The sequence below is a fragment of the Manacus vitellinus genome, unplaced genomic scaffold (genome assembly GCF_001715985.3).
Source record: "Manacus vitellinus isolate BGI_N305 unplaced genomic scaffold, ASM171598v3 scaffold_11_pilon, whole genome shotgun sequence".
NCBI lineage: Eukaryota > Metazoa > Chordata > Aves > Passeriformes > Pipridae > Manacus > Manacus vitellinus.
The window spans coordinates 2,772,190-2,796,300 of NW_021938895.1; the positions used below are offsets into that span (position 1 = coordinate 2,772,190).

Here is a 24,111-nt window from a genome sequence, read left to right on the forward strand (position 1 = left end):
CCTTGGCCTGTGGCAGTGCTCCTCCTAATGCAGCCCCAGCTGCTTTTGATCCTCTTTTGCTGTGAGGATGTGTTGCTGGCTCCTGTCAACTTGGTGTCCACCAGGTCCTTCTCTGCCAAGCTGCTTTCCAGCCAGGCAGTCCACAGCCTGTACTGGTGCACGGGGTTGATTCTCCCCAGGGACAGGACTTGGCATTTGCCTGTGACCTTCATCAGGTTGCTGATGGTCCATTTCCTCAGCCTGTTGAGGTCCCTCTGAATAGCAGCATATCCATCCGGTCTGTCAGCCACTCTTCCAGGCTTTGTATCATCTGCAGACTCGCCGCGGGTGCATCAGTCCCATCATTCAGGTCATTAATAAAGGTACTGAACGACTCAGGATTGACTCCTGGGACACACCACTGGTGATTCCCCCCGAGCTGGACCGTGTGTCATTGATCACAACCCTTGGAGCCTGGCATTTTGGACAGTGTTCAGTCCACACCACTTTATACTCCTCTGGCCTGTACTCTGTCAGTTTGGTTTTGGTGGCACTGGCTCAATTGCCTCTGATTCTTCATTGCACGGATTCCAGCCCCTCATCTGCTACCAGGGCACTGAATGTGTAGTCTTGTGTTTCTAAATCTGTTCTGTCAGTTCTTAGTCTGTTACAATTTATTATCTCTAATGCCCTCGTCAACCTGACTGTGATGTGGCTTCTCATTTGTTTCCATCCCTCTTCCCTTGGTTGGAAGCATGTTCCAGGTGCTGTCTTTATGTTTATATTTGAATTCTTGCCAAAACAAGATTGCCACTTATGTGTTAGAGATGTAGGGTCAAGGTACCTTCTTTGCATGCGGTGTAGGAGGTGGTTTGGGATGGCCCATTCTGGCTGTGAAAACTTGGGAGAAAGTTGTCTTCCTCTCTGGTGAGCTTTGGTATTCCTGGATGTGCAGGAAAAGTGCAGTAAATCTCACAATGTTGCTGCTCAGGCTTGAGAAGACTATTTTTCATCCATGATGTGGATGAAAACTCGTGGACTTATAAGATACAGATAAGATACATCGTGGACTTATAAGATACAGATAATTGATTTGAGTTGGGTTTGAAATGGAGAAAGCAGTGTAAAAAAACTGAGGGGAGGTAAGATAGGTAGCTTTTGTATTTTGTGTTGCTGAGGAGTTCTGCTGCATGTTCTACCAGTTGAGACTGTTTTTTGAAAGTTTTGACCAGTTTATATGGTTGGAGTCACACTTATTGCTGACTGATCACAGCATATCTGTTCTTGAGTAAAGCTTTTAAGTGAGAACTTGAAACATTCAAAAGCATTCAGAACTACTTGAAGCCTTCAGAAGTGCAATCCGTGGACTAATGTAATTCCTAGTTATTGTTGTTATGCCTTAACGTTTTCTGTCATCACTGGATACTGTTTTTACTTGGGTAAATATTATACTTTATACTTGAAGATGTTTCAGAGGCTTATTTAATGTGGACTGTTTTGGCAGTAAACAGTTTCTTACCCATCACACTGAAGTCCAAATTATCTGAATGATTCAACTAGTGCTACTTGCCAGTATTGAAAAGCAAAACTGATGAGTTCCTCTTGAGGGTTACCTAGTATTTAGGTGGGAGATGTGTGGCTTCTTGCTGTTTCTGTGCCGTCATATGAAAAAAGTTATGGGATAAAACTATTTTGACATTCCCCACAATCCCTTCCACTTCACAGATGAGACAACAGAATTTGCATCTGATTTTTCTTCATATCCATGAGAGTGAGGGTGGCATGGAGTATCACTGACAAATAAAAGAGGAAGTTCAGCACCTAAATTTTAAACATAAAAAGCTGATGTCCTTTTACTGCTGTTTATCTTTGGAAGACAGACACGTGGATGGTGACTGGGAGGTTCTTCAAAGCCTCTGCTGGTTGTTGGCATGACCGAGTCCGTGTTTTACAGCCTGCAAAGGTGACCAGAATGAGTGTGTTGTTTGTTTCAAACACAAATACAGGAATGTTCTCCCAAGGGAATAAATAAGCTTTCAAAAGAATTGGCTTGTGTTGACGCAGTGTGAGTGTGATTATCTACTACTGCTGTGGAAAAAGGACCAGGTGTTTGGCAGTTCCAGTCACAGTCTGCAATGCTGAGAGCATTTACCATGACTGACACTCTATTCTGATCCATTTTCCATGTTTAACTTTATAGAGCTATCCTGTAGTGTGTATATTGAAATATAGTATCTGCTAATGTGCTTCAAAACAGAGTGTATCATGAGAGAAATATGTGACATGGACATTTCTTACCTTTCTCTGCATTTGAAGGTTTCCAAAATGGTTGGGTCGAATTGGTTGGAAGATGACATTTTTATTTCCACACTGTAGGTGATGAATGGCTGTTGTCTTTATGATCTGTGGCTGCCAGAATTTCCTATATATTTGGCAATATTTCATGTCAGCCACTCAAAAGACAACTCAATGCAGAAACAAGACACAACTACTCTACTTGCTGCAGGCAGTAAGGGGGAATATGATCCTTTGAAACAAGTTTAGAGAATGCATTTGGCAAAAATAAAAAAGTGTGTACCAGGAGTTTTAGAGTGTGTATCATGAGTAGGTAACTCTGGTGCTGCCTTCAGTTCACAAGGAAGAAAATAAATTTGTCCTTAAAGGAAAGAAAGCAAAACTAAGTCTTCATCTTTATATTTGACTGATTCCTTTGTTAATGGGTATATTAAAAAAATACTTTGCCATACAGATCATTCAAGCTTCTCTTGCATTCATGGCACCATCATGTAGTTCTGTTTTTCGCTAAGGGTTTTCTGACTTCATCCATAGGCAGCAGAGGAAAAAAGGCTTCATTGCAACATCACTGCATCTGCACTTTTGATTAAAATTGCCCACAGATCAGAATTATACATTGGTTTAATGCAGCTGTAAGTTCAATACCAAGGAAGTAATACTTCCTCCTATTTGATTCTTTCATTTTTGAATTAATTGTTGAATATTATTGTGCACTGATAGAATAGAGTAACTAGGGGAAAAAACACCCCAAACTTCTAAGACCCTTCTGGATTTCTGTCTTTTAACCCTGTTGTGCTCCTGTCATTGTGCATGTTCCTTGTGATCTGCAGAGGAGGAGGTTTCAGTGAGAACAGTGTTAACATTTGGCAGTGCCTGGATATCTGACTGAATTTGAGTGAGGGAAGATTATTTGACTGCTGCAGGTTTGTGGAAGTTTGTGGCATGAACAGAATTTCTTGATGAACAAATGAGTCTTTATTGCCAAAAGAACCTTAAGCTGTCAGTGAGCAACGCATGGATCTTGTGCAACAGATGGACAAATATGTAAATACATTGCTATGCTCCTCTGAGTAAATTAATTGTATCAAAATTAAAGCTCACTTGCTTATTCCACTTCATATAAACCAGATGACTCTGAAGGAGGGTGCCTTTGTCTGTGCAGTTTAAGTTGTATGATGTTGTCAATCACACACCTTCTGGCTGTATTACATTTCTTGGATGGAACCTGCAAAAACACTGTGTGCAGCAATCAGTTTTTGCAGATAGAGCAGCAGGTTCAGGTATGAGAATTAACAAAGCATCGTATGTACATACTGTACATGCAGTGTTTGAACCCTCCTCCCTCCTTGGCCCCAAATGTGCACTGAGTAACAAGCACTTGCCCTGTGGGCAGTGATTCATTATTGGTAAATCTCCAGCTGGGACTTGGTGGGGGGGAAGGAAACCACTGCCAGTAATTCCTTCCACCACACATGAGCAAAAAACCTACCCACCACCACCAAAATATGACCTGGTGTCATATTCCTGCATTTACTTTATTCTAATAGGCAACTGTCCAGTTCCCCCCCCCCCCCCCCAAAAGAGTTGGGAATGTTACAATTCATAAATGAGCATTCCTGTAAGGGAAAAACACTTGTTCTTAGCATTTGTGGTTAGGTCTGCCTTTTGCACATATGTGACTTTCAAGTTGCATTTCCAAGACTGGGTTGTACTCACTGTGGGTCTTTTTCTTTTTTAGTGGACTATATTGTGGAATATGACTATGATGCAGTGCATGACGATGAGTTAACGATCCGAGCTGGGGAAATCATCAGGAATGTGAAAAAACTGGAAGAAGAAGGATGGTTAGAAGGGGAGTTAAATGGCAAAAGGGGCATGTTCCCTGACAACTTTGTGAAGGTGAGTTCTCTGCATTTGCTGGGTCTTACTGTGATCGTGTATCAGGCTCATTATTACTGAAATGGTTAGAATGCACATCGCTTGTATTTGTAATGGGATGATTTTTTTTTCACTGTGAAGACCTTTTAGGTGATGACATTTTTTAAATATGCTTTTGAAAATTTTTTTTGTTCGAGTTCTACTGTCTGTTCTTGTTCACTTTAGCATTTCTTTTGGTTTGTACGCTTATACTGTATATTCTGCAGTGCACTAAGTTGTCTGGAGCCATGGTTATCTGCTTTAGTGAGATGAACTGATTTAAAAAAACCAAGACCATGAAAACTCCTAAACCTACCCCTACAGAAGACATTAAGTCATGAGAGAGTTGGGAAAGTGGGGAAGTTCAGAGCCTGCTGAGCTGGAGATATTTTTCCATCTAAACTATGCAAGTGTTGGAGACGTTGTGCTTTGCTTCTTTTTCCTTTCTGACATTTTTAGTAACTTGCAAGGCTTCCTTGGTGTAACACTTCTGTACAGTCCAAGTGAATTTACATATTCCTGCATCTTTTGAAGTGAAACTAATTCTCTGCAAACCAGAACTATCTAATGTACCTTAGTGTGATACTTTCATATTGTTAAACCTGAGAGGAAGGTTATCCAGTGCTATAAACTTTACACATATTTACTTTAAATGTTACAGTTTTTCTGTTCATCTTTCTGAAAAAGCAAAATTACTTATATTTGATCAGCTGCAGAGAGTTTTAAGTATTTTCCTTTTAAAACTGATGGGAATAATTTCCAGTTATTCTCAGAGATGGTCTTTACCAAGGACAAGTTTGTATGGATACCTTTCACTTGTCTAATATTTTCAAATTGTTGGTAGTTTAGTTCAAAGTCCATTTTGGGTTTTGAGTCCTGTATAAATAGTACTTGACCCTAAGTGGTGTTTTGATGATTACTCTGTTGGTGAGGTTAATTAGCACTCAAGTGCTCTATAGGAAGAAAGCCTCAGACATGGCTCTTCTCTGGTACTTGTGTCATCAACACTGTCTGCTGAACAGCAAAGAGAGGTTGGATGTGATGTTGTTCCCATGTTAACTACCAAACTTGTTGGGTGTTTTCTTGCCCTTCTGCAGCTGTGGCTTTTATAAATTTTGTTTAAAATGATTTCCATGTTGGTATCTCAGCTGCAGGTATTTTTAACCCTACGGCTGTTCAGTATGTGCCTGGCATGGCTGGATATCCTGAATTACAGGGGACAGAAAGTTTTCTAGAAGACGTAGGGGTTTGGAGAAGTGGAAAGGAAGTTGCGCAGAAGAAAATTATCACTTTTGTTTCACAACAATAGGGGTAACTTTCCTTTTTAGTGCTGGACTTGAGTGCAGTTATGAGGCTGATCCTGGGAACTTTTTCTTCTAAGATGGTCTGTTTAGAGTGGAAAACTGTTGTGCAGTGATGAGATGATGGGAAAGCATTAATTGTTAGGGAAGTGAAAGTCATGGGTTTTCTTCAAGGTCAGTTTGATTATAGTTTCTTAAAAGTTAATTTACAGGTAGAGATAGTTTGAGAGACTGTTTCTGGGAAGACGGTTGCAGAAAAGTGGTTTTTTTTTTTCTTTCTCATTCAGAACTGTTCTCATTTGTTGCTGTAGTAGGTTGTTGGATCATACTGCAGAATCTATGAAATGCTACTATGACCAGACTGCTGCAAGTACCAGGCCTCACCAACTAAATTCAAATGCCCCAGCTTGGCCTGGTGTGATGTTAACACCCTCAAGATGTGGGTGAAATGCAGGAGGGACATGGAAAGAAGCAGAGTTGTACTTTGGCCCTGTGAATGAGGAAGGTCCCTTAAGAAATGGATTTACTTGTTTGCTACGGTGCCCAGTAGCTTAGCACCACCACAACTGGGAGGGGTAATAACAATAAGGATGCCAAAGAGGGACAAATATTGCCAACTTCTCGTGACCCACACGAAAGGGAAAGGAGGGTAAAGGTCTGAAGGGCGTAGTGAGAAGGAAAGAGCTGGAAAGACAGCCAGGCCAGGAGGACTGAGGGGGAACTTTGGGTGTATGGGGTAGATCTCCCAGGTCAGCAGAAATGTAACCAGAGAGGGCACATTTGCTATGGACAGGACTGAGGGTTGCAACAAGTTTTACAAGTTTGATTGCAAAATTCTGGGGCTTTACTTGAGTTATTTATTACTTCCTGAAAGGATAATCTTATTCTCCTGTTAGGAGTGTAATTTCATGCATTAAATGGGGATCTGGGCTGAATCCATTGCATGGTGGTGGTTTTTTGGTTATATATATATATATATATATTGGTTTGTTAAGAATTGAACTGAGGCCAACATATAACCTCTCCACACAGAATTTGGATGGTAAATTGTAATCTGTGCTTATCTGAGAAAGATTAACATTGGAAGCTGAAAGTGCGTGTGCTATCCACTAGATTTACCTTCATGTGTAAAATATTTAAAAACATAATAAATATGGCAGACTAAACTGGGTGCAGATGGACCTGTCTGGATGCTAGATGTTATTACAGAAGATAAGTTTTTATTTGAAAGAAATAAAAACCTTTGATTTCCATCAACTGCAGGAGAACTGGGGAGAGGGTCTAATTCCATCTAGTTTGGTTTTGCTAGCTTTGTTAGTTTGTCTCTTCTCCATCCTGTCTGAGGGCAGGAAAGGAGCTTGTTGCCTTGGTGCCAGCTGCAACTGGCCTTGGCTGTCAGGCAGCAGGAGGTTGGCTCTTGGCTGTCTGAAGGACAAGCAAAATGCCGACAGGAGGATTATCGCTCCATGCTGCCTGGGTATGTTGGATGCCCCAGATTCGGACTGTATCGTGACTGCTAAAGCAGGTCAGTCCCTTCTGTTCTCTCCTGCTGGGCTCTGCTCATATACTGGATTTACTGACATTTTAAACCACTCCTCATGCTTTGACTTTTGTGTGCTTAGACAAATGTGTCTCTTCTGTTTGAAGTATGACTGAGTCTGTCAACTTCACTTGGAGTTGTTAAAGCGAGAAATAGCTTTTCGATTATGTCTTCCTTTCTTTTTGATTGTCTTTTTTTTTTTTTCCCTCAAGTCTTCAAAACACTGCAAAGTAATTTTACATGGTGGTAGCAGGTTTATGTTTCATGTAGTGGTAGCAGTTGAGTCTTTGCTGTCAGAATTGCAGCAAAGGAAGCTGAAGCTGTGTTTTTAAATGGGTTATTTTATTGTACAGTGTCGGTGAGGTAAGCACTGTTCAACTTTCAAATACTCCAGTGCAGAAGGGAATGTATGGACGCTTCTTGTGGATACTGATGTAATGCTGATGCTTGGTACTTTGTATCATCTTCTGGTAACTTTTTGGTTGGGTTTTACTGGATCCTACCCAAGCTTTTTGCCTATTGACAGTGAGATCCTGAAGAAGGGTGAGAGCTTGGTGGTGCCTGGTTGGCAGTGCCAGCTGGGACCTCGGCATTTTCCATGAGTTCATCACTTGACCAGTTAACCAGAGGTCTGAGACAGTCTGTGCAGTTCTTGGTGCTGACTTCCACTTGCATAATTTTGCTTTAAAAGAAAGAGAATAAACAGACTCAGCTGAGGGGAATCCCATAAAGCCTCCAAAACATACTCGGGTATTAGTGTGGCAGTGTCACTGCATTGGATGGGGAGTGGAAGAGATGTAAAGGCAGGGAGGCAAATCAGTGGGTGGGATGTCCAGAGCAGTCCTGAAACCAGAGCTTTATAGTTGAAAACAAGTAGGTTAAAAAAAAAAAAAAGTACGAGCAATTACACTGCATATTTGTGAAGCTCATTTCCTTGAATTCACTTTTCAGTACTAGGGCTTTTTAAAGATTTTCTGCCTGTATTGCTGTGCCGGGTTTTGGAGTATGCACATTTCCAATGTTTTTAACAAAACCTGGTTTGAGATTCCTGTTTGAACTGTGTGAATATCCGTTCTGAGTGGGGTTGGAATATTTGAATTAGAGTTCTTGTTTCTGACCTTGTTATTGCCATTTTTCTGCTTCTTCCTGTATGGGCAATTTAAAATAAACAACTTCATAAATTCCTGAAAGGAATTAGCAGTGGAAACCTAGCAGACTTTTATTGTTTTCTTTGAGAGTGGCTTTTCCGTTCTAAAATCCATCACAGTGTAAAACGTGCACATTCATTCACCTGCAGTGCAATAATGCTGTTAGTTGGCATGTGTGAGGTTTTTGGATATGCTAAGGCGTGTGTAATGTGGAAGGCTTTTTGGATTTGGGTTGGGCTTCGTTCCTGTTTGTAGATTTCTATATATATAACATACAGGAACAGTTCTCTGAAAGTAAAGATCAAGAGTCCAGGACTTGCCTTCTTCAGGAAGTTGCCCAGATCTCCCTCTTTCTTTGGCCAATGAATCTTAACTTCTTTTTTTTTTTTTTTGCATCTTTTTTGACAATTTGTTTATTTATTTATTTTGAGTAGCTCTGTTCACTCACTTTGTCACTTCCAGACACCCGTTGTGTTGCTAAGGTGAAAGTGATGATTTGGTGTTTTTCCCTCTGCTCATTTTTGAAGATTATTGTTCCTTCATGGTTGAGAAGCTCTTTAAGGACTGAAGTTCCTTGTTTTATTTCGTTTATCGCTATCTCAGTTTTATAACCGGCTCTATTGTGAGTAATAGGCTTTTCACGGTAGTAAAACCAGTTCGATCATAAGCTGAAGGCAGTAACTCGGACGAGGGAGGAGCAGGGGGTGGATTAATTAGTAGCTCTCATCAGTGAAGTTTGCCAGCAGGCTTTGGGGACATTCTGGTGAACAAGCTGGACTCTTCTCCGAGCGTGTTTGGGACATGCAGCCCCTCGGCCGCCTGCTCGGCGACAGAGCTGGAACAGGGAGAGCTTCCTGCCTGCACAGGTGTGTGCAGCTGCTCCTGCTCTAGTGCCGAGCCTGGATCCTTTCCAGGTTAACACGTGAACTTTGCTCGCTGTGACATTTTTCTTCCTCCCCCTAAATAAAAAAAAAAAAAAAAAAAGCCCTGCAACACTGGGCGTGTTCGAGCAAATATGTCCTTGGAGGTGGTGGTAAGCTTCGCTTTATTTTCCCTATGTTCTTAACATCAAATGTTGTAAACAGATTTCGTGCTTCGGGGTAGTGAATGTGAACAGTGCGAATTTAAAAGTTGTGGTTGCAGTATGATTTTTAGATTTTGTTTTAATATGTAATGTAAATTCTTGGTCTTAGCATTCTTTGTGTAATAAAACTACTCGGGCTTGGTTTAGCTTATCTGCCCTTCCCTAGTACATCAAGATACTTAAAACACCAGACAGCTATGGTGTTTGCATGAAGAATTCCTTTTTCAGAGGATGATTTGTTTTTAGGTGATTCTTTCTGTTCAACTTCCTGGTCTATGTGTTTGTGTAAATGCAATAGCCCAGGCCCCTTTCCTTCCCTTAACATCACCCCTAGACCAGCACTTTAGAGTATTAGCACAGCTGCCTTACCTTCTTAAGCCTGTCTTTGCTGCCTCTGTCCTGTGTTCTCAGTGGTGGGATGCTGTTAAACACTGGGCTGTGAACCAGGGAGACAAGTTTTGGCTGAAAGCTCCTTCAGGCGTAGCGTCTTCCGTAATTCCTTTTCAAAAATAGTAAACTGACCTCGCCCAGAACTCTAAACAGGAATCATGGAATCCAGATCATGGACAAGGCAGACTCTCTGTTCTAAGTTAATTCTAACCTGGGTGCAGTTAAAAAGTATAATAGCATTAATTCAAAAAGCAGATTAATAACTTTTAAACAATGCATATAGGTTAAATAGTATGCATCTAATGTGTTTAAGGAATAGATTAAAATACCTGTTTCCAGCATTTTAGTGTTTGCTCCTTTAAGTATTCTGTCTGAATTCTTTGCATCTGGGTAAGACTTGGAGAAAATAAGATATGCAGCAATTTATCAGTCCTATTGCTCAAATGATATTTCAGTTTATACAGCCTTTCCCTTTGCTTTGTTATTGTTTTGAGGAGACTGTCACTGCAGTGCATCGTGCAGGGAGGTGACACTGAGGAGCTCGGAGGTGTTGTTGCCTTCTCAGGCAGAGCAGGCAGAGCCTGTGACAGGGCGATGTTTGCTTCGAAGCTGGCAGTTCTTGTTTTTCTGAAACAAAGATTACATGCAAGATTGAAAGCCATATTAAGTAATTTCGATTTCAGTGCTGAATATATGAGAGAAGCACTGGATATAAGGTGGCTCTTTGTCTCCTGGCAAGGAGTGAAGCTGAGTGTTCAGGCTGGTGCTTTGAGACCTCCTGCCAACACTCTGGTGCCACCCATTGTTCCTGCTGATTTTTCTTCTGGCTTTCGGAGAAAATAGGGCCACTGGAGAAGAGTGTCATATCAGGAGGTGCCTTCTGGGTTTGCCTGAGCTGCTCCTGCTAATCCTATCTGGATTTGCAAGAACGGTGATAATGATTCCTGTGCTTGTGGGGTGAGAGAAGGGTCTCTGCTAGCCAGCTGTTTTGGCCTGAATAAACAAGGAAACAGTTGTTTTCCAACTGGAATGTCAAGGTAAATGGCTTGGGTAAGCCTTGCTTATGGTAAGGAAACTACTGTTTCTAAAAATAATGGTTAAAAAAATCCCAACATCTGAAAACCTTGGCAGATACATCCACTGGCACTGATCTACAGGCATACAGTCACATATGAGTTGTTGCTGGGGTGCAGAGCTCATCATGGGTTATTGTTATTCCTGTGACTTTTCCAGATGAGTCTCTGGATTGACTGCTTGGGTTCATACCAGTCAGGCCCTTACCCTCTGAGGTCCCTCTGTGAAGTGACTGTATGTGGCATGAAGAGGGGAAGTCTTGATGATAGTTTGAGTTTGCAGATGGTCTCAGACTTCACTGTTGCTGACACAGCTCTGCCAGCACAGCCACTTGTGGGCACTTGTGTGCCAGGTTGTCTTTTCTTATTTTCACTATGTCCACATAGGAATTTTATTCTTGTGTTGGTTGGGGACGTGTGAATTATTTCATATTCCAAGGCAATATGGGTATGTTGTTTAGAAAGAGATCATGAAAGTGATGTGACTATTTGAGTTATTTATCTTGATGGACTATTAGATATGAAATGTCACAGATGCTTTCCTCAAAAGTGAACTATTTACTGCAGAAAATTTGTTGAAATTGTATGACCCTTCCCCTGTTCTAGATGAGCAGCTGTGCTTTAAGAAATTGTAAAAAATCATCTATCAAGGAGATTTCAGTTTGGATTTGCAAACTGTTTTTTCACTGTAAGAGTAAAAATCTGTAGCATCGTGAGTTCTTCAATGGCTGAATGTGAACACAGAATGAGGAAAACACAGGTGCTTCTTGTAGTACTCAGTATTTTAACATATATTTGTATATTCTATATTTGAAAATACTGTGTTGTCAAGAGCATGGGAGAAGTGGAAAGAGCATCTAGATTTTGACTTAGTGACATGATATGGAGGAGAACTTAAGGTGCTGTTCCAAAGGACAGCAGGATATAAAGCGTGATTAATGACTGGTGTGAATACCACTTAATATGCTAATTATTCCCTCTCATTTGAGTAATCAAAGTTTCGTGACTGTACACGTGCCTCTTGCTTTTCTAAACACCAGATCAGCTTGTGATGTTGCTCTGTGGTAACTGCACACTCCTGGATAATCTCTGAGCTGCTCCCATTGGGTGCAGTGGTTTGTATGGCAGGGGCAACAGGTTTGTACATGTAGCTATTCCTGTAGTCACATGAAGCAGTCTGCTCTTTTGTCCTTCCTTATTTAGTTGTTACGCTTGATTTATGCATAATCTTATAACTTCCTCTCCCAGCAAGGGAGAAAGGCAACCATTCCCTGGCTGGAGGCTTCCAAACAGGGTGTGCTCCATCATTTGCAACCATTGTTGAGTAAACTGCACAAAGCTTTGTCGGTGTCTCAGTCAGTAATAATTGACTGGACAGGTGCAGGAAACTCACTTTTAAGTTTATACTTTCCCTGTGTCCAGAACTCTAAAATATGGCCATAAATTTGCACTCTGAAATGGAATAATACCAAAAAGATCAGTTATCCAGGTACTGTAACGTGTAATGTTTGCTACATTCCGGGAGGTTCTGGGAGTGCATTCCAGCCCTGTAATTTTAGTACTTTATGTCTGCACAACCCAACACAGTTAATATTAAATCTGTCATTTTACTTTTTTTATGAGGTGAAATGAAGTAATCTACATGTGAATTTGACAATAAACCTGCATGAGAGTAGCTCTTCTGGACTGTCATCTCCTAACATTTGCACTACTTATGAATCTTTTATTTTTAAGATGGGTCATCATTTTGGATGACTCGTCCAAATCACTACTAATCTACTGTAGTGTTTTCAGTTAAATTTGAGTGTATGTTTTCCTTCCTTGAACACTGGGTTTATCCAATATTATGAGCTGATATGAAAGTTTAATGTGATAATTATTTTCTTGGCTTAACAAGCTTTTTGGATGCTTTTCACTTGCTGAAAATAATATTTTGGTGTATATATGTGAGTTTGTTAGCTTTGGACTTGGTGTTATGGCAGTGGGCCCTGTGACAGAGCTGACAAAAGAGGAACAGAAAGCAAGATGCATTTTCAGTTAAAAATGTTAGTTAATGTGTGAATCTTTGATAAAACTTGAACTTTCAACCTGTTTTTATCTCCCCTGAGATTCTGAGATTTATATTTTTAGCCCTTATTTGACATTCTCTTAAGCATTTAATTTTGTGTCTTAGGCAGGACTTGTGAAGGGACGTAGATGAGTCAGTGTTTTAACTTGTGGCCATGAGTGAAGTGCTGGAGGCTTTACAGGGAATGAAAAGAGATGGGTGCCTTGGAAAAGGAATGCAGGGAAGAAGAAAACTGAGTAGGACAGAGCAGATGCAGGAAGTCAGGATGATGGTGAGAAGGAATGAGGGATGTTCTGAGTTAAACATCAAAGGGGACCTGTAGTGGTTAATGGATCCCGTGTTTCTCTGGACCAGCAATAGAGGCTCTTAACTGGTAGAAGAGAAAGAAATGTCTTCCTGTCTTCCCACGTGGGGGCAGCTGATAAAACACACATGCTGAGGGAGCTGGGTCTCTGTCTCACCCTCTGCCATGTGTGATTCCTGCTTTCGTTACCTAAAGCACTGTTTGGTGGCTGGTGGTTGACAAGGCATTAACTGTTATTCTAGAAAACAATTACAAAATATATAATTAAATTGTCATATATATAAGAAAATATAATAGAAAATAAATGCAATCAGCATTTTAAGATTTTTTTATCTGACTGTGTTTCCTCTAGTTACTCCTGTTAATTTAGGATTCTTTGCTACTGGTAGACGTGGTGAGTTGACTCCTCTCCTTTCTTGCATCTGGGCTTTGGTGTTTTGTTTGCATCTTTTTATGTCTCTTGTATTTTGCAAATATTGACAAGACTTCATGTCCCAATCTGTTTTGACACTTGCTTGTAGGTAACAAGTTTTCCAGGACAAAAGTGAATTATTTATATATATATAGAAAATATATGCATGTATAATAATATATATAATTTGTATCAAGATCTGAAATTCCAAGCCTGCTTCTGCATTCCCTCTGTAGGGGTAAATTTTCCTTATGTAGGAAAGTCCAGCTGTTTTTCTGTTCTTGTCATTTATTCAATGGCTCAGGTTTGTAAGTCTGAAGAGACTTAGTAAATTTTTTATGCTTCCCAGAGATCCTGCTTACTCCATGTGTTACATATTGTGAAAAAGAAGTTGTACCTTGCCTGATTGATGATGTTTCTTCCTACACAGCATGACAGGATGATTATCTGATCTATATTTAGCATAGATTATAACACATTTAAAAATGTTGGTAACTTGTTAAACCGTGTTACCTGACGTGGGTGTGATTTAATAAAGGCAACGCTGAGGCTCTGTCTGGAAACTGGAGAAGTGTGAGACTGGTTTGAGTCACTTCTATAGCTAATTATATTTTATTCTTGGGGGAGGAAGTTAGAAATTGCAATTTGAATCTGCAGCAGGTGCAAATGTAAATAATTCAGCTTTTTTCTCCAACCGTTTATGAAACTCTACTGTGCACAGAGTCCATTGGTGTCTTCTGGCATCACTTGATGGCTGGGAACTTTGTCTTCCAGGACTTTGCATCCTTTCTTATGTTTAAAGAGTGTGAGAACTTCCAGCTGAAATGGATAGCTCTGTGTAAAACTCTCATAAGGGGTATTTAGAGGGATTTCCAAAGCCATGCTCAGCAGATGATGGCCTTGGAGGGAGGGGTGCTGTGTTGAGGAGCTACAGCAAGAGTTGCTGCCACAGCATTGTGTCTGTACCTCCTGTGGAAACTACTGGAGATTCATGTCAGCTGGAAACTTTATTCCAACTTCAGTTAGGAATGGAAGTGCCTTTGACTGGGATGTACAGAAGTCAGTTATGAAGCAGTTTCAGTTTTGGAAGAGGAAAGACAAGGAGTGATACTGCCTTACTGTTGGTTCAGTCTGATTGTAGGTCAGCACTTAAACCCAGTGATTTACTGTTAAACAGTCCCTACTTCAGCCATAAATTAGGCCCCCAAAAAATCGACCCATGGCATGTGTTAAACTGTCCAGAAGGTAAATTGTCTTGCAAAACAAAGGTTATCGAGTTTGCCCATTTTTCACATGGTAACTGCTTTCATCTTTTAAGGTGATTTGTTTCTATTTTCAAGAATTAATATTTAATCCTCTAGGGAGTCAGTGGCAGCCTCTGACCTCTCCCAGCCGAGTTCTTCTGTTGGGAGGTCGAATCTGCTCTGATCTCCCAAATGCTTTAGGGAAGGAGTTCAGGAGCTTCTCAGCAGTTCTGGTTCATAAACTTTCTTGCTCTGTCCCTTTAGTTCTTGGAAAGTTATGGGAAAGGAATAGATGCATATCGCTCATCTTTCTTTCTTTGCCTTTGTTAAATATTTTGCCTCTGTGGGTACCTGCACTGAGAGTGAGAAATCATGTTTTCTAGTCAAGGAGACACTGGCAATATGAAGGGATGTGGAATACCTTGGATTGGAGTGAGTGGCACTGTAAAAGCTAAAGCTGCCCTGTGCCTGCCTGTCTTGCTGTAACTAAAACTGTAAATGAGAGAGGTAACAGCGGCTTAAATAATTAGTTATGTGAAGATTTTTGTATTCCAGGAACTGCGGTGTTTCATTGCAGTTGAACAGATTGGGGCTGACAGTCTCTCTTCTGCAGGCAGCTGTACAGATTTTTATATGTATTTATATACAGTCACATTTATATGTGTTATTTTTCAGTGATGGGGTTTTCAAGGCTGTGTCTTGTATAAATGACACTATTGCCTGTAGATTTATTACAAGCTTCCAATTCCTCCCTCTTCCCTAAAATGACAGGTTCAATTCCAAGTTCCTTATTTTCTGCTTGGTAAAATATGAATCATGAACCTAATTTGCCAGTCCATGAGTTCTTTATTGCTGTTCTGATGGGGAAGAGATGAGATAATTTTATGTGGAGGCTCAGACATTTATCTCTCTGTATTCTTCATCTCAGCCTCTTCAGAGATTGAGACCATTTTCTGCTTCTTGAGGTCTTGCTTTAAAATGTACTCAGCCAGTAACAGAAATGCACATTGCTTTTGTACAGGCTGATGTTATAGTGGAATTAATATAAGGACTCAAAAGATGATTGTTCTTTGTATAATGACATAAATAGGAGATGGGCAGCTCAAGTCTTAATGTTTATGCTTGAAGAATCTAGCTAAGGATTTAGATTCATTGGATAATGAACTTCCCTGTGCCCTATAATTCAGCAGCAGAATTCATATTTTTATCTCGTGGCCTTTCAGACAGTCTGACCTGTTTTCTGTATCTCCACTGCCTCGCTGATCTGAGTGCTCTTGGCTTCTGGCAAGGGGAGTGGGGGGGATCCAGCTGTCCCTGCTGGAGCGAGGGGTGGGTGAGTGGCTGATGGTGGGAAGGCAGCTCCTCCCTCGCTTCCAAAGTAGGTCAGGACTGCCCCCATATTTGCTTATTTTAATAGGCATCATGAGGCTGTGGATGAATTTAGATGTGTTGGATTTTTGTCTGCATATAAAGAGTAGTTCTTGCTTCACATGTCGCTGTACCTAAATGGTTTTGAGGTTTTCATAAGTAAACATGTGCATTGAACTGTGACAGGTGCAATTAAAGCAACAGCCCCTTAAGATCACCCCAATCTTTTTTTTTTTTTTGCTGTCGAGATAAATTTATACTCGGTTTTGCGTATCAGCCTTTAGTGATTTCAGCAAATTTAAGTGTTGCAAAACACACATTTAGTGGAGATTATGAAAACTTTAAACCTTTATGACTAGTGCTGTAGTTTGCAACAGAAGAAGTGGGTGGTTACTTCCCAGTTTAACGTGTTTCATGCCAAGAGACAGTCTGTATTGACCTTGTACTGCCAAGTCATAAATGCATAAAATCTGTGCTGCTAATGGAAACACTGACAAGGCCTTGAACTGCAGTGGACTGTCATAATAACAATATTAAAATTTCCAGCTGCGGTTAATGTCAGGTTTTCATTTTGGTTTTGCTGGCTGGCAGCTATTAAAAGCCTCATCTCAGAACAAGCTGAAGCGTCCTGGGGTGTTCTGTTGGCATTGTCACAACACAGACTCTCTCTGATAGTTTGGATATACGAGGCTGACTTAAGACCCACCAAAAACCAAAGAAAACTGCCTTCCTTGTGAAGCCAATGAACAGGAGTCTTGGGAATGTTCAGGTTGGGTGTAGTGGTAGCTCAGACATGAGACCTGTGGGCAGTGTCATTTTCCAACCACTAAACTTCAAGCAAACTGTTAGAGCAGAGATGTAAGAATTGCAGGCTCTTATTAACATTATTAATGGGGTGTTTATTGATGTTTACATTGATTAGTGTGAGTTTTCAGAGATCCAAACTGTCTTGTTTAGAAATTACTTCCTTTGTGAGATCCTAACATGTCCGTAATGATGATGCCCAGGATGAAGTTGCTGGTGGGGCTGGTGGGTGTTTACGTCAGAGGATCCTGATGTGTGCTTTTGAAAATGAATCTTTGAGCATTTTCCTACTGTTGGAGCACTCATGTGAACTACATGGTTGTGCTGTAGTAGACCACGTGCAGCTGTGGAGACCAGGAATTCCTGAATTTGCTTTGACTTGGTTTGATTTTAATGTGGTTTTTATGCCCTGAGGAAGGCTAATTAATGTTGCAGTTCTTCTTTAATAATGAAAAAAAGTAGTGCTTGCTTGACAAGAATATTTTAAAGGGTAGTAGGTTAAATATGGAAAAAGTAGTTGTTGGCTTATCCATGCATTGCTTCCTAACTGCTTCTGTAGTTCTTTGTCAAAACTAGATTTTCCACTATCTGCTGTGGCAGGACCCTCTCGTGTGGTTGTTACCCACATCTGTTCACTGTAAATCTGATGGATTTGCAGCTCTCTGCTGCTGTTTTTATCACACACTCACCTTGAACTTTTCCTTGCAACCTCTTTCCTTTTGTATGCCTTGGAGTAGGATGGTTTCTCTTAACTGTGTATCAAAGTTCAACTTTCATATCTCGTCTGTATTAGGAAAGTCTGATGTACCAGCCTTTCCTAATGTCTGATTGTTCTTTCTGGTTTCTGCTGACAAAATTCTTCATCAGTAAATCTTCAGCCTTTGAATCTGGCTGCAGGATTTTCTGCATGTAATGATTACTCACAGAATTATTTTAGACTCTTTTTAAATTTAATCCATTATAGTTTCTGTTAAAATTAACTATTGTCTTGTGTTAGACCTTTGAGTATTTCCTACCTGTCACCACTCAATTATTGCCTCAAGCCTGGCAAGAAAGGCACTCAAGCATTCCTCCTTTTGGTTTTGGGTCCTTGGTCTTTTGTAGTGGGCCCTGCTTTTGCCTCAAATAATTTCTTATTGTTTATAACTTGTTTATTAGATTGCTGCTTTTGATGCTACTGCTGGATTTAAAAGTATATTTTCTGTTTAATTCAAATTACTGATTATGGTGATCTCACAGAGTGTTCTAACATTTGGAAGTGTTGTGTGTGTGCTCTTTTGATTTTTTTATGTCTTTTAATAAATTAAAAGAAAAAGAGGGAGGTCATGTTTTCAAACAAACTGCCAGTGTAAGGCTTCCCCAGTTCCTTTTTGCAACTTTGTGTTTTCTACAAAGTTATTGAAGGAGCTGCTTCTGAAGTCTTGTGCAAAGTGCAGAGTTGGGGAAGCAGCCTGGAGCTGATTCCTCACTGGAAAGTGTCACGATTGGGAAACTGGTTAACTGGAAGTTCCTGGAGCAGCTTGGAGATTTTGGAGGCTGTATAAATCACATAGCAAAAGATTATAATTTTAAAAATCCAGGGGCAGAAGCACTGTAGGCAAGTTTTTAAGTACCAGTATGTTTTTCAGATGAGCACAATGGCCTTGACAGTAAGGCAGCTAGAAGGGTGTTTTGAAGGTGTGGCAAACGTTTCAGCTGTAGGCAAATTTAATTGCTTTTAGTTTATCAGACTTGCAAGTAACTGGCTGAAAAACAAGATGAGAATGACAAAGTCTTTGAAATGTGAAATGTCTATTCAGATGGGAGGTGGATAGGAAGCTGCACTGTTCTGGAGGGTTGGTGTTTTTTTGTTTGGGTGGGTTTTTTGGGGTTTTTTTTTGACTTGGAAGATGGGATCTCTGCAGAGCTAAGATCTCCAGGGCAGAAGTCACTGTGGATAAAGGAGAGTAACAGCAGGAACTACTTGACTGTTTTCTGAAAAGCCTTTTTTATCTAATGTAGATGAGTGGGAAGAAATATTGTGCTGTCTGTAGTTTTGCTTATTTTACTTGCTCTGCTCTTTTGAGAAATAGGGAGGTGCTTTGGTCTTTTTGACTTGAAGTTTGTAGTATCTTTGAAAGCATCAGTAGTTTTTCAGACCTGCAGACTTTTCCTGCTGGACAGCTGCAGGAGGTAACCTGGGCTTTAATGTTCCAGAAAGCACCAGCAAGGTCCTGGGCAATACGTTTCTGCTGGTTTTGGCACTTGATCGATGCGTGGGTTTTGTTGTCTTAAAGCTCATGTTTAAGAGTTCACACAACATGAGTAAGTGTATATCTATGCCTTGCTGGCATTGTTTTCAGTTATATTAAAGATTTTATTGCTGCTACATCTGCATTAGGTAGTGGAGTTGTCAACCAGTGGCTACTGATGGTGGATGCAAGAATTGTTCTGACGTGGATCACAAAAAGCTGCAAAGTACTAATGGGTGTTTGCTTTCCTCCAGACATTGTAATTCTGTGGTGGTGGGAAAGCTGATGGACTTTGAGGGTCTTGCTAAGCACACAGATGTGTGAGATTCGGTGAATATAACACACTTGGCTTTTCAGAAAGTCTTTGATAAAGTTCTCCATCAAGTTATTGAAGGAATGAAGTTCCTGTGAGACTGAACAAAAAGTTGCATTAAGAAGTGGAAGATTCTTTATAAACAAAGGACTTATCAATGACTTGTGAGGATAGAGGAGAGTCTGTAATGGGATTTCCAGGAGCCAGTTGTGGTAGTGTCTTTGTTCAGGTCATCTGGAGGGGGAATTTAACAGTGGACACTCCCATTTTGTGAGTGCTGTTAAACTCTAATGTAGTTCAGTGCCATGCTGGTGGCAAGGAGCTGAGCAGACAAAACAGATGGCTTGGAGGGAGCCAAATGCCAAGTAGTGTGTGTAGGAAAAGCTAATCCATGTCATAACTACATGGAACCTTGAGACTGGGATGGAGAGAGGCCTCTGGATAGATGGTTAAAGGGATGGAGCAGCTGTCTGACATGGGGATGACAGGGCTCAGACTCTTCAGCTGAGAAGACAAAGCCAAGGGGAAATACAATCCAGGTTTACAGAGCCGTGAAGATTGTGACAAATGAAATTCAGAGATGGGGAGAACAGCCTGGGGGAGTAGTAAGGTGTCAGCCTAGAGCGGATGGGAGAGAGGAGCTTCTTTATGGAGCAAAGGGCAAATATCTGGTGTCTATCCCCAAGGATGCTGTGGAGGCAGACAGGACCATGGGTGCTGAAAGGGGTTAGACAGGGCCAGCTGCAGACATAAAAAGGAGATGTATCTCCCTCATGAAGCACTTATGGGTGCCCTGGGAATGTGGGAGGATCTGAGTTGCAGGATAGCTCTCTGCAGAGCCTCTGGGATTGCAGCCCCTGGGAGCTGTGTTCTGCACTAGATGAGCCATTGATCTGCCTTAATGGGTTTCTTGTGCAAAGTGATGGTTTCCTTCTTTCAGAGTATCTGTTCTCCCCTGGAATCTCGCTTAATGAGCTGATGTGGTAGAGTAACTGCTACATACTTGGCCTTTTTATCAACAACTGATGCTTTCTTGTTTATAGGCTTCTTAGTCTTGATTGGCACATTCTATTCCAATGCTAATATCCTAATTTAGAAAGATAGGAAGGTGGGAGACAATTACCAGAAAAATTACGTCTGTTATTTTCCTCCTACACCTTTCTCCTCACTTGCTCCCACTGTTTCTTGTATCTCACTTTCTTTTCCACTCGTGTCTTTCAGCAGTGCGATTGTATCTTATCTGTAAACACCTCGGAGCTTTCTGAGGCAGAGATAATCGCCTAATATCATTTTGTATAATAAATTATTTTATTGCCCTGCTCCGTGGGTCTACCATTGAAGTAATATTTATATGTTTACAAATGTTTTCAAATATGAGCTGTGACATGAGAGTTGTAATACGGGACTTCTGGGCTCAAAGCTACTTTTCTTAGAGTTGGAGTAGATGGCTAAAATGCTGCCCCTGTTTCTGAATTTTCTTAGCACATCAGCTTACCTTTTTACTAACATGATTGTATGGAAGAGTCAAGTTTATTAAGGCCTTTGATATGTTTAGTTGCAGGATGCCATGGTTTTGAGTGTAATATGTTATTACACCCCTAATGGTAAGTACCTGAAATCTGTTAGTCTTTTGAATGCCTGCCTAAAATCACTGACCTCTTGAGTAATTTAAGTGGCCTCTCAGTCTTTTAAATCTCTTGTTTCAGGAAGTTAAGAAGGATGTAGAGCCCAAGGATGATGCTGTACCACTCAGGAGGGAGAAATCTGGCAATGTAGCCAGTCTTGTGCAGCGGATGAGCAGCTATGGGCTTCCAGCAGGAGGATTTCAGCCTCATCCCCCATCCAAAGGATTCAAGAAGAGTATGTAGTCTTCCAATTCCTTCAATTGCATAAGCTGCTGACAGGCTTTTTAAAAATAAACATGAATTATTTAATGCCTGACTTAGTTTTAAGGTTATAAGGAAAACTAGAAGCATAGGGTGAAAAACTGATTTGAAGCCAAGTTTTTGCTTCTGGAAGTATGGGCAGAAAGCTTATATGTAGCTTTTAAGAGCAGTAATAGGGATGAATTTTCTTGGGAACAGGATTTAGACCCCTTCCAGATGCCAGAGAGCTCCACAAATTCATGTAAACTCTGCTTGTATTATCAGGTACCTGAATGAGACCTGCAGGCCTTTTCATGATAATCAAAGATATCTTCCTGTGGTCTTTTTAAAAGAAATGTTAAAACATGAAGTTTTGTTAAAAATTCAAGGTTTTGTGACAAGGAAGCATTCCAGAGTTCAGATTACTCGGGGTAGGCCTGCCTCTGGTGTGAAATAAGGTGGAGTTGGTGGTGTCTAAACAAAATCCATGGTTTTCCTTTTGTTGTTAACAGCAACCCTCAGGATGGTGAGGAGCGGTGTTGTTGCCTCTGTATCTGTGGTTTCTGTGTTTTAATGCCACTTTTTTTAATCGTGGTGACCAAAATGTAGAGCAGAAAACTTGCCATTCCCTGCATCCAGCAAATTGACTTGTCATTTTTATTTGGACATATCAGTCTCTTATAAGACATTGCTCTAAATTACTCTGGCTTCCTCTCTCTTACAAGGGATTGGAGGCTTTTATGATTTAAGCCTGCTTTTTTAAAAAGAAAGCATTCAGAACTTACTGTTTCTGGTGTGTTTATGCTTTGAGATTTTGCCCATAAAAGGAGAAGAGCCACTGGTTGTCTTCGAAAGCCCTGATATAAGACTACCAGATTTATAAATTTCTTGATAGTTTGTTCTAGGCAACTAAGGGTTCAAAATTGCTTTTTAGTGTCTCTAATCTGTATGTGCATATTGGCAACACCAGTATGTGCCTGTTAGATGTTTACAATCAGCAGGCTTTGGAAAAATCTAGCCTGAAGGATTAGTGCTGTTCCTGGATAAATGCAACCAGGCTCTGAAGGGGAATAAGCGTGATCCCTACGGGTCCTCCTAACTCGAGATATTCTAGGATTCTGTGAACATGATCTGATACCAGTTCAGCTGCCAGCTACTTGTTTTGGTCTCCCTAACCCTGGAATGATCCCGTATCTCATGTCTCATCCTCATGCTGATGGCTGTGGCCAGAGTAGTAGGTACAACTTGCTCTCCAACTCCACAGTGCTCTGGCTAGTCTCATCCTTCTGGAAGAAAATGGTGTTCCAGCACCTTCCTCTAGGCACACAGCTGTTTACTTGGTACAGTGACAGTCTTCATTTCCATTTTACTTGCTGTTCCCTTTTTCTTGAAAGATTGTTTAAACAGCTCCAGCAGATCCTGTTTGCTCTATGCCTGGGCAATCACTTGCATCCTTCAAAAGGTTTTCAGAGCTTAGTTGTCTTTCCACTTCTGGTTCCTCACCTGGTAAAATGAGGTTTATAATCCTAAAGAAACTCTTAATGTTTTTTTTTTTTAATAACAAGTTTCCATGTGCAGTGAGGTAGGTTGTCTGTCCTGCTCAGTTCCTTGTGTTGTTCTCCCAGTTCCTGCTGAATTCAGGTATTTTGTGTCAGGTGGGTGGTGAGCTGCAGGCAGAATTCCTATCAGTTAGATGTCTGCCTTTATTCAGCAGAAGGAAAACACAGAAGGTGGGCTAAGTGACTGCAACAAAGGGCTAAATTTGGTATACCCTGTACAAAACAAACAAAACCTGAAGCCAGACAAGTTGTTTTGGAAAGGAACAGAATTGCCTGCAGGCTGCCAGCCCAGCAGTCCTGCGGTACCACGTGAAGCTGGAGTGTTGTTTCCTGAGTTGGATTGGTTACCTTAGAATCATAGAATATCCTGAGTTGGAAGAGACCCATCAGGATCATTGAGTCCAACTCCTGGCCCTGCACAGGGCATCTCAAGAATCACACAATGTGCCTGAGAATGTAGTCCAAATGATTCTTGGACTCTGTCAGGGTTGGTGCTGTGACCACTTCTCTAGGGAACCTGTTCTGGTGCCCAGCAACCCTCTGGTTGAAGAACTTTCTCCTGATGTCCAGCCTCCACCTCCCCTGACACAGCTTTGTCATTAACTTTCCTAAGTTAGCCTAGGGATTTTCAAAACTGGAAGGCAGTACTTCCTAAACTGGGTCTCACTGAAAGGTGAGGAAGAGTTCTGGGTGTGAAATGCATCCCATCCGTGGGTTTGTTTTCTCCCCCATTTAGGTAGAATTACAGTATTAAAAAGGAATGCTGAGATCAGATTTATACCAAATGGCTGTGACTTTTTAATTTGCCTTTTTTTGGTATCAGTTAATCTCCTACAAAGGAGAAGCCCTGAAAGCGCTGCAGGAGACAGTAAAGGCCAGTGAACCGTTTATTGCAATTACTGTAAACTGAACAATCCCTCTGGGCTGATGTATGAGCTCCAGTGGAGGCAAAAGAAGGGGATATTATGTGGGCAATTATGTGTTATTAGAAGTAACCTACAGAGTTTCATATTTCTGGTTTATTTGTTTCTTACACGGGTCATATACCAGCATGGAGAAAACTCTAGGTTTGGTGAGGCCTCTCTCAGAAATTTTAGATGCAGAATATTGCTCAGATGCCTGGTGTGTTTTGTACTGAGGCTGCTGGGTGTGGCTGTCTTCTAGATGTCTGACTTTGGACTTTGAACACTGCTATAATAAGCCAAGGATCAATCTT

General features: G+C 40.9%; 1 protein-coding gene across 1 annotated transcript in view; it reads left to right on the plus strand.

The window, feature by feature from the left end:
* Positions 1-24,111, plus strand: part of CD2AP (CD2 associated protein) — an 81,117-nt gene that overhangs the window by 18,785 nt on the left and 38,221 nt on the right. Inside the window, exons 3-4 of the mRNA XM_029965767.1 lie at positions 4,013-4,173; positions 21,178-21,331. Coding sequence (XP_029821627.1) covers positions 4,013-4,173; positions 21,178-21,331 — 315 coding nt within the window. The remainder of the gene's footprint in view (positions 1-4,012; positions 4,174-21,177; positions 21,332-24,111) is intronic.